Raw genomic sequence first — 15,747 nt, forward strand, 5'->3', positions numbered from 1 at the left:
CACAACCAGCAGAGACTCGACATGGGAAGAGGTGGACATGTGTGCTGGCAGTGTTGGACTGATACAGTTGTTATGGTATTAGCACATAATTCCCCCTTTCTTCTAACGTATGAACTGAGGAAGTAAAGGAAGAATTAAATGGATGTTTTTAGCTCCTCTTCTTGATTTTTTTATTCTCTTATTCTTCTTTTTGTCAAATCCGATCTCTGAACTAGTACATTGTGACTTCACTTTTCACTGATCTATCGCATCTCCATCTTTTTGGTGTGATGCTCAGGGGTTGGTCTGAGTGGAGCTGACAGACAACTTGTGCCAGCTGACCACTCGCTTCCTCATGTCGACCTTGTCCAGCCAGATGTAGGCTTCCCCTATCAGGGTCTTCTTCATGAATTTGCCTCCATTGGACACCAAGAAAAGCTGGAAACACATTGGAGAGAGAAACTTTATTTGTCATGGCTTATTCTGTTGTTATCTGATTGTTAGTGTTTAACTTGCGCACCCATTACATCTTGAAAAATGCACAGGTAAAAGCATATTATCCAGCATTAGTAATACAAGCACCATTGGGCGAAGGGATTACAAGACTACAAAGTCTGACCTATGGATCAATATATACTTATCTAGAAACAAATAAACAAGTTGAACATTTCAATCAGGATTCAGCATTGGCTGAAAAAGGAGTCTGAGCATGAGATTGTAAGATTTGCCAGTATTTGTTTAACTACAACAGTCTGTGTAGAATGAACCTTTTATAGACGCTACCAGCTACTTTTAGATGTTATATCCTGCAGCTCACCAGGAGGTGGTTAAATCTCCCAGGTGCTAAATGAGGCAGCAGACCAGTTTATAAAACTTTCCATAATGAGGTTTAAGACTTGTTTTGTCAGACGTTACAAGCCTCCAGTTTTAATTAGCTGTAATGAGCTATTTTGGAGATTTGAGCAAAAACAGCAACAGCAACTGTCAGTCAACAGCAAAAAGCTGGATGTATACTGAACTGGAACAATTGAATGAATACACCACAAATTACTGCAAGTCTATACATGGAATTAATTTTCTATGATTATTAGGCCAATCAGAAAGGCAAAAATGGATTTACACATCATGCTTGACAAGTGGACAGAGCCAGATTCGTATCTGTCAGTCTGCAACTGTCTCATTTGGGTGCCTGTCGTACCTGTATGGAGTGTCCAGTTGGGTTGAGGGGGAATCTGAAGGTCTCATTGAAAGAGGGCTCTCTGTCATGCCGACAAACTCTGGTCTTCTTCTTGATGATCCTCTTCTGAGTGGCTACATTCACCACATACAGCTTCACATACAGGTCTGAGGGCAAATTAGATAAGTCATGAATAGGGATTTGTGAACCTGCAAGTTGATAAAAACATACATTCATATACTCGCACTCATGCATGTGCACAAATGCACACTACTTCCCGACCTGGTAGGTGGTCTGGGCTTTTGAACTTGTAAGTGATGTTTCTGCATTGAAGGATCTCCAAGACCAGTTGGTCCCCTTCTGTCTTCACCTCCTTCTTGAGAGCGACTTTGATCTCCCCCATTACTTGTGTTTTACCACCTAAAACAGCAATGAAAGAGAGATGTGGGTGATCAGCTTTTAGAATAAAGTTGGCGATTTCTATATTTCTTTCTTTCTCTGTTTGGACAGCCCTGACTGAACCATGCAGTACCTGCAGGCAGATTCCTACAGTTGCACAGAAACGCATGTTCTCCTGGTGTCACTAAGGATTACTTAAATTATTTAACAATTATGCATCACAAAACCTGAGCTCACAGCACAATGAAACCAGGTCAGGGAACGTCTTTACAACTTCACACGGGTCTCATCGACTGTCATGTGTCTCTATTGATATTTAAATGTAAGAGTCGTACTAAGACAGGCTGAGTTAAATGTGTCAAATGAGTCATCAGGCGCCATGGAAATGACCTCCTGACCCTCCTCTGTGTAACAGATGACAGGCTACAGCCTAAGATGACCTTGGGCTCTTTGTTACAAACTGAAACTAGAGACAGAAGGGAGGCATCATGACACCTGAGCTACATGAAACGTAGATATAGTTATGACAGTGGGTAGGATAGTGTGACACCCACTTCTCTTCCACCATCCCTTAGCCATGCATCAAGTCATTAAGTTGGGTAAATATTGTTAATTGACAATAAGCACTTAGCTGAACATTTGACTTCACAATTGAATAGAGTCATTATGAAAACACACTTTAGAGGTGGTTAAGTGAGTGGATGGGTAAATAAAAAATAAACAAAATAGTGTTGTTATACAAAATACCCAGCAGGGGGAGACCTACGACCATGCAAGACAGCATCAGAAATGTGTTTTTCTACCACAGCCTCAAGATTTTTTTTACTGTAAACAGAGGACATTTCTGGAACTTGCCTTCATTTTCTGGGGTCCCTAGTTGGTTTTTGTCGGTGCCATTAGGAATAGTCTTACCACTGTGAGAAAAAAAACATATGAGCATCATCAGACATATTGAATAACAACTCAATACTAGGCATTACTGGATGCACAATGTGCCAAAAAAGAGCCACAAATTGCCTTACATGCGTGGCACTTGAAAAATGGCACTGTCCACTCCAGTGCCCGCCCCCTCTTCTCCATCCAGACCTCCATAGGCGTCTCCCACAAGACTTGGGGCAGACAGCACCACTGACCCTGAGACATCACCCAGTCGGTGTCCTGGTCCTGAGGGTGGCAAGAGCGAGTGTGATGGTGAGGAAATATCTATCTATCTATCTATCTATCTATCTATCTATCTATCTATCTATCTATCTATCTTTTTTCTTTACAGCAAATTATTTGTACACGGCAAGGAACACAGAGCATCTCCACTGACTCAGCTTCTACCACACATGCATGCATGTCCAATAGATATGCTGAAACACTTCACATCCCCAGCCATCACTCACTGACAGTGACGCTGTCTGTCACACATAACTTTGACTGAGCATCACACAACAGCAAATCAGAGGAGGAACAGATCAACATAGATGACACCTCGTCCTTGCGTTCAGCATTGCAGTGTGTAACCTCGGTTAACTCATATAGATCACACCAAATCCCTTCACCAGAATTAAATGAAGGTCACTAAGTTTAATTCACAAATGAAAATGAATTTAGTGCAATACAATATGGATGTTCCTTCATTTTCAATTATTTGTTCTTGGCTCCTGGCTGCTGTTGAGTTATGCTCATACAGTATGAAAAAGGATGATTAGTTCAGGGAATATGTGAAGTGTTTCTGTCTAGACTGAGGGTGGACACATTCTTTGCCTTCATGGTCACAGTGTCCATTGCCTACATTTGCCTTAAAACGATGATTAAAAGTAGTTAGATTGTGTTTGAAACACAATCTGTGACTGAAAGGCAATAGCTGGGAATTCCCTTTCTATAGCCATGAAAACATGATTATATCAATAACAAAAGTATATAAAAAAGACGCACAGACAGACACACACACGCACATGCACGCTATCAGACATTCACAGACTTACATATATTAAAATCATTAAATGAGAATTCATTTGTTACTTCACTTATTTACACATTTGGTTATAGTAGACTTAATTTTATGTCGTTTCTTATCTATTTTTTAGTGTAGTTTAGTTTTATTAGCATTTATTAGCATTATGGTTAAAAAGGTAGGATTATTAATATTTATCAGTATACTTTTCCTATGTTGCCTCACCTTCCCTTGACACTTCTGTTCCTCTCATGGTTACTCTCATTGGCCGGTGAGTGCAGAGTGAGCCTCCTGTTGACTTTTGAACCTCTTGGTGTGTCTTTTTTTCCTGGTTTGACTGGTTCAGGCTCACATTTGTGTCCCTTTTCTTTTAGACGAAGGGTTTGGGAGAGGATTGGATAGGAAGGGGAGCCTGTGTGCCATACCTGTGTGTATCTGTGTTTGTGATTTTTCTAAGGGTTCATTCATATGGCACACGCATGCACACACAGAGAGAGACTGCAGCATCACAAAGCCCTCAGTGGCCAGGGAACAGTAGCCAGGGAAGCTGCAACTGCATGCTTAAATAGCTCTGACACTGGGCTAACTTATCTACAACAACATAATTCTTCATTTTGAGGACATCACACTAAAGATTATGCATAAACATGAATGGATATTGTTTAAATCATGTTAATATGGTACAAGACATGTGAGGGATTGCCATCCCAGTTTGGTTTCTATACTGGGGTTGGAGATCTCCACACTGGGGTTCTGTAGAAACCATATGCTTGGGATTGGCACATGCACCTATCATGTATAAACAGAGGGGTCTGGGTATTTTATTGTGGAACAAATGGAAAATGTTTGTTGTTAGACTCTTCCTCTGTGTTAATAACTCACAGTAATATATCAACTTTATGTCCTACTTAAGATACCAAAATGGCAGCAGAAATATTAAACAGATGGAAAATATCAAATACTGTATTTGGAATATTTAGTGCACTTAATGTGCCAGATTTATAAATATTTAATTTTAAATTAAAAGACTGAAGATTTTTACAGCAAGTTTAGGTTTTGATGTATTTCTCTTTTTAATCTGCTTTGGATTTTGTTTAGTGACTAGTAGTAGTGAATAGTGTATTATTAAGACTGACTTGGAGGGAATTAAATTTACATGACTACTAAACTAAAATTATTGATCATAACAAGTCACTTGTGCTCAGAGAAAAAAAAAGTAAGATGAGGAGAGCAGAAGGCAAAGGTAAAATGTTAAGGAGGTGAACGCACAGCGGTTCAGGTTTTCATCAAATGATCTCAATAAAGCTTGCATGCGCAGGAAAAAGGAAGCATGTCACAGGAAGCGTATCATGGGTAGGGGCGGGATTTACTTGGTTGCAGGCGGGACTGTTGCACAGCAGCCTCTGCGGCTGCAATGGCTATCCCAGCATCCTCAAGGTGGGCCTGAGTGACGCTGCTCTTGCTTTGGCTTCGGGAGGGGCCATGGGAGCGCAGTTGGCCATCAGAGGAAGACTTGGAGCTGCCTGGGCTGCTGTGTGACTTTTCCAAAGGCATCATCTGCATGTCTGCAGGAAAATGAAATGGGTTATGGGTTATGACTGCTAATGGGACGAGAGAAAAGAGATGCAGATGAAAATAATCCACATTGTTAACAGTATTTGATATTTCCTGCTTCAGAGCAGTCCCAATTGTGCCATGTAGCAGTTGACAAGCACATGTGTAAAGTGCAATTACAGTTGTCAAGAAATGATTAGCATTTGTTTCTATGGTAACAGTCTCTATCTCTATGACAACTCAGGGATCAACTTATAAATTGCAGTTTTTGTCGAAAACCTGCTACGAGTAACAACGTCGGTGTCATGATTCAGAATAACCTGTCATATAGAATAAACTGTATGGACATTTAAGATGGATGAGATTATTTTACCTTTGGCTGGATCAGGGAAGATTCCATGGCTTCTGCTCTTGATTACAGAGTTTTTAGGCGAATCATGACTCCCGTCCCCCTGTCCTGGTGCTTGACCCTGTCCCATACCATGCCCAGGTCCCATCCCTGACATATGGCCCAGGCTGTGGCCGTGTCCCTGACCTGACCCAGATCCTGGTGGGCCTTGAGCTGCATGGTGGGCTCTACTGTGCTCAATGCTCTCACTCTGCTCTTTCAGAGGCAGCCAGCGAGGAGTGTTGTCTAGCTGGTTAGTGTTCGACAAGTCAATCAACACCTGAGACACAATTAACATACACACACACAGAGTGAAAAAAATGATACAAGACTCTAAAACCAAGTCCAACAATGTACAAATTTTTGAAGGTCTCACTGACAGAAGGGAACAAGGAGAGGAATTTGTATTAAGGTAGATAAGAAGCCTCACAGCATAGTGTTTGCAAACAGTCTATTTGCTAAAGAGTTGTAATGCATACTGCATTTAGCACAAGATACACAGATTTACAGGCATAAAGCAAAGCTTGAGGAGAGGAGAGAGATAAGGCTGATGTTATTTGGTTGTTTTAAGAAAAGCTTGTCTATTGAAAAAATTAAGCAGAGGAAACCTTTTGTGTGAGGTAAATACTAAATGCATTTGACATTTTCAGACATGGGATTCAGATTCAAACAGCACTCACTTCTCCAAGGAAATCATTGGAGGAGGATCTGTCATAGTCCCACACTGTCACCTCCAGCGTCTTTTTCTTTAACTGGAAAGAGTGAAGAAGGGAAGAGAGGGGCACAGATCATGATGAGGGATCATGTGTGCTTATGTATGTGTGAGGGAGAGAAATGTGTATGTGTGAGTGTGCCTGTTTTTGTGTGCATGTGGGTGGAAGAAGTGTGAAAGAAAACAGCTCAGGCACACTGTGTGTGCAGTGCATGAATGAATGCCGACCTACAGTAGGAGGGTCATTTACTGTAATCAGCAAAGAAGAGAGTAGTGAGATTGGATTTGTTCCAGTATATGTACATGCATGTGTGCATGTACCCTTGAGTGTTTATGTGTGTATGGGTGTGGGAGGAGATGGAAAAATATCTCAGGGGGGGAGTGGGCGAATGAGCGATGCGGCAGCATTTTTAAGGCCGCTCCGGCCAGCAATGAGACTTGATTAACAGAAGTAAGGCCCAGAGGAGCCAGTGAATCGCCCTGCCTTCACAGAAGGCCTCTATTCTCTGACCACTAAAGCTACCGCATCTGCCCTCATCTCTCACAGTTGTAATTACTGTGTGGGTGCTTTCTCTGTCACAAACAACACATGCTCTTAGCAAACACAGACACTAAAAGGATAAACACACGCATCCAGTGACAGACAAGCACACAGACACATGATTACCAAGTTTCTATCTTTTCGTTAAAATGAAACTGTGTGAGAGCAGAAATGATGGTTGTTGTGTCTTGGGAATGCTGATAAGAGGGTGCACAGGGATACTAAGAACAGCCCTCGGGACAAGACACGAGGACAGAATCCTAATATGAGTATAAGACATCCACTTCATCCCAAGTGGCCCACAGCACATACACACATACAGTAACTGCACGAGCAAGACAGAGTGAAAATCTGTATGTGTGTGTGTGTGTGTGTGTGTGTGTGTGTGCATGTGTGTGTGTGTTAATGTCACTCTGCGTAGTACCTGTTCCAAATGAATGTTCTTGTAGATGACAGTCTGGTTCCATTCTGGGTTCATGGTCTTCTGGGCATACCTGGTCCTTCTCTTGTTATCAGCACTGATAAGTCATGATATTCAGAATGATTGGTTGTCAGTAATAAATTAAAATGTCTCTTCCCTGCCTGACCCCATGGCAAACATTCACCAAACTGTGATATACTCAATAAATGTGGACTATAGTCAATCTCCTGTTGTGGAGACATAAGAAACAAATTCAAATTTTTGTTTTTTTAATTGTCTGTTTTGACTAAGATGCTTTTACAAAACCACAAATTACTTCAGAGATAGAGGCTGAGGAGAGTTAAAAGAGAGAGGCACGAAGAGAAAAAGCGATGATAGGAGTGTTCTTAAACACCATGAAACTGAGCAGATAATTGGACGAACAACAAAGGCCACAACAAAAGGATGGAAAACCACTTTGGAGACATAATTTACAGAAAGAAAAACAACACCAACAAAAAGCAAAGATCAGCACCACACTACCTTGCATTCTGGACAACCATGACTTGGCTGAGGGAGTCCAGAAGAGGAAGAGGAGGGCAGATATCACAAACAAGAAAAGCAAAAACACAAAAAACAGTCAGAGAAGCCCAGAGAGCTCAAAGAAAAGGCAGTAAAGGATAGAGAGCTGAGGCAATCAATATTCTCTGCAGGGTGTAACACTGTTTTTGTGCCCAAGCAGTGTATGTGACGCAAGACCAAAAAACCTCACAATGATTACAACTGGCTCATGGGTGAATGATGATTCCCCATTTTGAACTTTTGTTGAAACGCCTTGGCTGTGTATTCCACTGCTAATGTCAGACAAATACCTTTCAAAATACTCTTCAAATGAAACAGCGGGAGAACAAAGTTCTGTCCGGCGGAGCTTCCATTTCTAACCTATACAGCGTATAGGTAGAAAGGGCTCATAAACAAGTCTGATGGGGTCATTATCTAAGAGAAGATACTGTTACAGAGCAGATAAAGGCCGCATCGATCCTTTCTTTTGCTATTCACAGGCTCTTGGGAAGATGGTGGAGCAGACAGGGATGAGAGGAGGAATAAGAGGACATAACACTTGGGGACAATTCTAAACTACTCAGTTCAGTCAAAAGTGGGCAGCATACGAAAGAGCTTGTGAATTCAGCACAGAGTAAGTGGGCTGTCTATGACCAGGTAATTTTGCGCATTATAATGTTGCAGTATGGCAAAGGACCTCCTCTCCCAGCTTTGTATGATGTCCAAAACACCCATTTATTGATTCATAGAGACTGAATCAAATTGAATCAAATTGCACTACAAATGACTGCCTCATATCATCATGTCCAGCCTCATTCTCTCATACAAACTCAAGTAGTTAGTCAGTTCCATACAGCACAGTCAATACAAAGTCAGAAAGAAATAGGGGGAGAGAAAAAACAAGACAGACACAAAAGCAGAAAGGGAGACAAAGACCAGACATATGTGGAACACTCAAACACGCTCAGAGCTCACCCTCTCCCAGGTAAGAGGTAGACCTTGACAAAAGGGTCAGAGTAGCCGTCGTTGTCCCTCTGGGCCAGGTTTCTGGCCTGCAGGACGTGGACGATCAGGTTTCCTAGGTTCCTGTCATAGTTGATCTGGAGCTGATGGGAAAAGAATGGCGTGGAGGCTGTGTAAGAAAGCGCAAACTACAGCTGAAAAAATAAATCTCTGGTACCTTTTGTGTTTTTATACCTGAATTTCTCCAGTGATGGGATGAGGTGTCTTCATCACCTCTGTTGTCTACAAAAAATGGGGGAAAGCATATAATGGTTGTAAATGTATTGTTTCATGATAAGTCAAACACAGACATGGCTGACGGACCAGACCTGACCCACAAAGAAAAGTTCATACCAGACTTCAGCCACTAACCGGGGATTAGGTTGCTGTAAATGGTGCTCTGATTTCAAATATATATTGTCAGCTTACGGACAAATGGGTTGTCCTTATAGGGGAGATGCCGAGTAAAGATTTCTCACTGGATCTATGAGCCTCAAGAGAGATTTGAATGACTGAGCCGTGTAATTGACTGGAAAAGTCCTCCAGTGAAGTTTGAGAAGGTTAATCAATTATTTGAGGTACTTTGACATTAATAAGAATTGTCTATTTCAGTTTAGACGATTTCCAAAGTACAAATATATTTCTACTATCAATCTCATATTCCATCCTAGGTATTCATGGCCATTTGTTTTACATAATGCATTTTTTTCTATCAGTGTGACATGCTTTTCAAGAGTCAAGCATTTAAACCATAATGAAGCACTTGTGCATATATTGCCAATTTCACATGTAATGGACACCCACACCCAGGGTCATGCACTGTATCACACTATTTTCTTGTTCCATTATAATTGGCCTTTCACTTTCGGATGAACACTGTCACACCGTTTGACCTTCACACGCAACCTCCCCTTTGTAGTGTTATATGATGTAATACTTATGGAGGCGCATGATAGATCACACAGGGTTCCATAGACTGCGGCTTAAAACAGATCCATGCTATTATTCATTCAGACTAGAATTATATTTTACACAATGTATCCAACCTCTGACATATGAACCAGTTGTTCACTATTTATATTCTTGTCACCACATTTTAAACAGAACTCCTCACAACTGAAGAGTACGTCTGAGACGAGCAAGCAGAAAGCATGCCAACAATTCAAAGCCACTACCTTGTGTCTTTGTTTCTTGTTTATGGCAGGGGAAGCAGGCTGGCCGGGGCTTGGCACGCCACTGGAGGCAGCCGATCCGGTACCTGAGTGGAGGAGGGCAGAGCGCTCCAATGCAGAGAGAACCCCCAAACCCCCAGGCCCAACCCCTGTTCCAGCCACACCTGGAGCCTGCTGCTGGGACACCTTCTGCAGTTCTGCAGCCAGCTGTTTAGGATCCACACCAGGGGAGCGCTGCCCACCTACTGAGACAAATATGTATAGTTATGCACATTGTATTTATGTGAAATAGGTACACAGATACATGCATGCATGCAGACGTATCAACAAATCCTTGTACATACCAGCCTTAAGCTGGACATGGTGCTCCAGGGCTTGTGGGTGCTCAGGGTCAGACAGCATATTAAGGTCGCTGTTTGGATCCATATAGGAAATGTATAATGGAATATCAACCAGTGTATCTTAGCAGTAATCAGTCATAGAGTGATATTTGTCAGATGAAGGGGTGTGGAATGAAGAGAAGGGACAGGAGGGAGGAGAGAAGGTGTACATGGGTGCAGAGTTACCATATTGCGACTAAACATGTAGGAGTTTCGGTGGGATAGAGGGGTAAATGATGACAGATGTAACTCACAGTCTCACACAGAGCTCCGCCTCTGCACATGGCTGCCCCATGAAGCACTGCACTTCTTCATAAGTCTTTCCCGTCAGAGGGACTCCATTCCACTCCAACACCTGCATTCCTGTGGTGTGATGAAGGCATATTCAGAGACAACAGGGTGTTATCAATTCCCAGACAATATGTTGCCTGTGGCGAATATATTTCACCCCATCTCTAAATGAAACATGATTGAGTCTGGATAGTGCAGCCTACATGCTCACATAGCAGAAGTAATAGTTCAATTTGTAGTACACCCAGTGGAAAACTTTATTTTTTAATTTTTTTACTTAATATAATTTTCAATTTGTTTTTTATGTTGACTTTGACATTACACACACAGCACAGCAACATGAAACGAGAGTTTTGCACACAATCTTATTTGTTTTTCTTAAAACAAACAAGGGCATGTCAGAGGTAAAAGAAGTAAGACAAACACATCACAAATAGTAATATTAAAATATGTATATTAATGATATAATATACAAAAATCAGTGCACAGCAAACTCCAACTTTCAACCCAAGGCCAGAGCTGTATGAGGCCTCACTTACACAAGTGATATCTAGTCGTCAGATTAGACTTCTGCTTACGAAGCAACTCACCAGCTGTTGTGACAATAAAGGCTTGAATTAATATCTCCATATCCTTCTGCATGAGCCAGTGCTCATTTAGATTATACCCTCTGCTCTCTCTATGTAATTCACCGTATCCTCCCCCACTTTATTTCTCTTTGCACCTGCAGGCATGTTCCGCTGCCATTCTCTTTCAGTGAAACATAAACATCATATTTGCATAGCTACAATTCAGCATTCGCTAGGAAGTAAACATTGCCAGTCTGACCGTTATTCCTATTTCTTTATTACAACTAATACTGCCATGCCATGTCTAACCTTTCCTATTGTATTATTTCCAAACAAAAAGAATGAATGAAATACATCAGACCAAGAAGAACCACATCAGCTGATCTGTCCTTCATCCCCTCCCTTGTGCAATAGTAAAGTCTTGGCAGTCCCTATGTTAGAGTTCCCACTGAAGAGAGAAACTAGAACCAATTTTGTCCTAAAAATATCCTCAAACTGTTGGGATTACTATTAATATTCAGGCTGTTCTCTGTCCAAACAACAAACATAAGAAGATCAATCATTAGAAAATTCTATTAACTCACAATGTACAAATTGAGTAGGTTTTCTGAACGTTCATAAAGCTAATTGTTGGGTATGTGTGTTTGTCTATTCCTGCCTTTGTGTAGTTGTGTGTCTTTAATGATGCTAAATATAGCCTAATGACTAACACAGCCCAGCACTGTAGAGGGTGAGTTGACAGACTTATTCTGTGTTTGGATGTGATGTGTTGGGGAATGAGACATGACAGACCACAACACAGAAGGATACAGCCGCCTCTCACATTTCCATCTGGAGTTCAGTGATTCAGGCAGGGATTTTTACTGAAGGCTTACACTGCCCTAAAAATAATAATAGTTTAAAGATTTGTGTTTACACCATTAATCTCTCAGGCCTCAGAAACAATACCTACCATGTACAGTATCTTACCAAGAAATGATGGAAATATATTGTTTTTTTTCCCACTATTCCAAACTTAACATTGTATTTTATATTTTTTTTCATTCCAAAGGTGAATGTTGTATTTCCTGACTAAAAGAAAAATAAACATAAAAAAATACAAGAAGCCAACTGAGGCAGATACAACGTAATTTATACTATCTCCTTTTCTAATTCTCCTCTTACCCTCTACAACTTTTCCTGTTTGCTCTGCCACACCACCAGGGATAACCTTGGCAATGTAGGCTCCAATCTCTCCTCGGCTCCCTGGAATCTCCTTCCCTCCTACCACACGGATCCCAAGTCCATTCCCTGATAGAAAAATAAACATTCAAATCCAAATGAGCAAAACTGTGAAATAAAATGAAATTGTATGATATGTCTATGTGATCTGTGTTTGCATTATACCTGACACACTGGTGTCCTTCAGGTCTCTCTTAAGCTTGATGCGAGTGTGAGGGAAGGCATATGGGACCAGTTTCATCTGAGAGAGATTTTAAGGAATTTACAGCATGAAGAAAATAGATTTCCTTCAGAAAACTTTTCTGGTTTATATACTGAAAATTGAAGTAAGGAAACAGCATAGTGTGAAGTTGAATGTTGTTAGCTCTCACCTGTCTCCTGTCTGACATGTTTCCACTCTGTGGATGCCCTTCTCTTGGCTTATCAAACCAATCTGTGTCCTCTCTCCTCAGGTGGTAAGCTAGGCAGGGAGAGGTAGTGGTTAAAAGTCAAGCACACACAAACGCACACTACTGTATCCCTGAAAGCTTGATAAATCCTTGCTTTAAACATGGTAATGACAACATGGGCAGAGATCAATCTTGCAATCAAGCTTTGGACAGTTTCTAGTAAACGTTTGTCACGCTTCCACAACCGTTTGCTCAAATATAGGAAGATCTCTGATCTGTCCTGACTGGATAGGTGAAAGCAAAGAAGTATAAACTCTGTTCCACCCTATCCATACCGTCTGTGAGATCAAATGATCACTGCAAATGACAAAAAGTGATGATAAAATACATTTAAAGAGCCTTTTAAGTTTGGCATGCTTTCGACACAATGCAGTGCTCTCCATCCGAGTGTAAGGGTTCTTTTTTGTCCATGTTTTCATAGCTGCTGTATATGAAACGTTGTTGAAAGAAGCCCCATAAAATTTTGCATTATGATAATAATGATAATAATTTAAGTCAAAATACTGTGGGTTGGAGCTGCCCCATTGTTTGTTTTTATTCCAATAATATCAATATTAACTACAATAAACCTCATTTATATGGCCATTTCCCAATCAATTGTTACTGTATTTTTTCTTTTTAATAAAATAATTTCAGTCGTGAAGGGGGAGAAATATCCACACAGTATCTAAATCCTTACCTTCCACTGTAGCTTATGGTATAGGATCAAAAAACATATAACTGTGAATTGGTACTGTACTATGTTAATGTATTTATGAAGAACTGTAAGTACAATGTGCTGTGAAACCTCCCAAAGCTCATCATACAGACATCTAATACCTTTTAAACATGACTTGTGACATATGAAAGATATTGGATGTCTTGTATTTTTAGCATTATCATTGCAAAGCTCAGAAAACTTTAAATATCTATGAAGTATAAACAATCCAACGCCATGGTAACAAAGCATGTTGGTGGGGAATGTTCTACAATAGAAATGTGAGTCATCACTTTGGTGTCCAATTCAATAGATCGTCACTAAGGATAGAATGTGCACAGGTTTGCCAAATGTCTCTTTGTATTATCACTTATCTAATTCCAACAAGGAGATGAACCAATAATGATGAAGAGAACTGTCCTGATGACCATTTAGGCTGAAGGTAAATGCTGCCTGTTATCTACACCAGAGTTTTTCAGTGGCAACATCGACCTTCAGAATTGTTAAAAAAAAAATTGGATAAAATGCCATAACATATATGCACTGAATAGCAATACACACATATTTTTGTGGTAACACTTATGCATGATCACACAATATACATGTGATTTTTTTGCAAAAGTGCATGAACATGAATACTGGAAATGGGTCTGATATGCTTACAGAACCACTATGATGTGCAGTCATGATGTATAACTGAAGTCACTACAGAAAATGACACATAAAAGATATCTAGTGCCATTAAGATGGGGTTCATTCCAGAATGGATCTGACATGTCAACTACTAGAGATCTGCTAAATGACATGTAGTGCATACTATTGTGATGTGGGTCATTCCAGAATGAGTCTGGTATGTTTACAAAATCAACCATGATATGCGGCATGGAGGCATACAGTCTCTATGTAACTACATGGAAATTGGGATGCTGTCTCACCTTCTATATTCCAGTTTGGGCCTCCAGCTGGGGTACAAAGTTATATGTTTTTTTAGAAATGCGTTCAACATATGTTCATTAATCTAAAAAACTACAGGTATTGTACTAAGACTAGATTTGCAGTGTGAGAAATGTATTTCAGCACATGCACTGAAAGCAGTAGTCATGTAAGATGCATGCTTGAAATTACTGCGAGTCTGACATTACTAGCCTTTCAGACAGTTTACAAATTTAAGCAAAAGCACTATGAAAAACATAAAATACATTTTAGGGAAAAAGCCATCAGTCAATTGATGTAAGATTGAGCCACAGTGGTACCATGGAAGTAAGGGTTTTTAACTAGTACTAGTAGTAATAGATACTCTACCGTGTCTGATACTTTCATGAAAGATTCTGGCATCATCTCTGTTCAAAGTCAGCATGGACTCACTTAGTGCTGTAATCAAGGCAGATGGACACTTTTACATGGGGTCAGGACAAATATCACCTTCTTTTCAAGATTTTAACTATTCTAATTCTTCATAAATGGTCCAGAAACAAAGCTAAAGTTGTTAAAAATATTTCTTACTTTTAAGCATTGTGATACTTATCTGATAATCTATCCGGATGACATTAAACCCCCTTAAACTTAGGCCTAATCAGGCAAGTGTTTTGCAGAAGCCACTGGTCTTTCATATTGTATTAGTTCAGTTGTTTCAACTAAATGCATAACAAACTGTATCTAATTAAATCTTAATAATAATGAACAGACTTTTATATGGTATATTGATACCTAACCTAATGTAATGCTACCAAACCCACACTTGCAGATATGAAGATGGTACATGTCAAAATTTGCTGTCAATCACTAGGGGACATGGACGTCTCACATAGCAATGAGACATCCACAGCAACAACCCACAAGGAGAAAACATTCACTTTATTAAGATGGAAATGGAAAACATATGTTTTGCACAACATGCAAGGATGCAAAATCAGATACAGATAGAAAATTAAAGATATATAGAAACAGACATAGGGTTAACACAACACAAATGAGACACAATAATATGATGCTAAAGGTAATTTTAACAGTACACATAACTGCACAGTAGTCCTTGAGAGAAAGTCATTGCATTGCAGTATGGGTAGACATGTACAAAAACTCCTGCAAATTGGATTACTTTTAAATTGGTAGGTGTGTGTCACTGACTTTCCAGGAGTTAGAGAGATGTAACTACACAAAGTGAATGCCTTGACTGCACCAGCAGAACCCTTAAGTACATCCAGACACCATGATTCAGCAGTGTTCCTTTAAACTTACTGCTGCTAGTTGTTCTCCAAAATAGCTGAAAGGGAGCCTTAGAAAAGTAAATATGTTTCTGGCTGAGCTGATGCC

General features: G+C 40.2%; 1 protein-coding gene across 1 annotated transcript in view; it reads right to left on the minus strand.

The window, feature by feature from the left end:
- Positions 1-273: 273 nt before the first annotated feature.
- pclob (piccolo presynaptic cytomatrix protein b) overlaps positions 274-15,747 on the minus strand; it is a 28,494-nt gene continuing 13,020 nt past the window's right edge. Inside the window, exons 8-27 of the mRNA XM_070906994.1 lie at positions 14,737-14,805; positions 12,660-12,748; positions 12,454-12,529; positions 12,232-12,357; positions 10,462-10,570; positions 10,172-10,239; positions 9,990-10,072; positions 9,831-9,935; positions 8,851-8,898; positions 8,629-8,759; positions 7,636-7,662; positions 7,117-7,210; positions 6,120-6,191; positions 5,425-5,719; positions 4,868-5,062; positions 2,578-2,719; positions 2,411-2,469; positions 1,439-1,576; positions 1,178-1,323; positions 274-417 (exon numbers count right to left, since the gene is read on the minus strand). Of these exons, the coding sequence (XP_070763095.1) occupies positions 274-417; positions 1,178-1,323; positions 1,439-1,576; positions 2,411-2,469; positions 2,578-2,719; positions 4,868-5,062; positions 5,425-5,719; positions 6,120-6,191; positions 7,117-7,210; positions 7,636-7,662; positions 8,629-8,759; positions 8,851-8,898; positions 9,831-9,935; positions 9,990-10,072; positions 10,172-10,239; positions 10,462-10,570; positions 12,232-12,357; positions 12,454-12,529; positions 12,660-12,748; positions 14,737-14,805 (2,216 nt within the window). The remainder of the gene's footprint in view (positions 418-1,177; positions 1,324-1,438; positions 1,577-2,410; positions 2,470-2,577; positions 2,720-4,867; positions 5,063-5,424; positions 5,720-6,119; positions 6,192-7,116; positions 7,211-7,635; positions 7,663-8,628; positions 8,760-8,850; positions 8,899-9,830; positions 9,936-9,989; positions 10,073-10,171; positions 10,240-10,461; positions 10,571-12,231; positions 12,358-12,453; positions 12,530-12,659; positions 12,749-14,736; positions 14,806-15,747) is intronic.

This window comes from Enoplosus armatus, chromosome 6 (genome assembly GCF_043641665.1).
Source record: "Enoplosus armatus isolate fEnoArm2 chromosome 6, fEnoArm2.hap1, whole genome shotgun sequence".
Taxonomy (NCBI): domain Eukaryota; kingdom Metazoa; phylum Chordata; class Actinopteri; order Centrarchiformes; family Enoplosidae; genus Enoplosus; species Enoplosus armatus.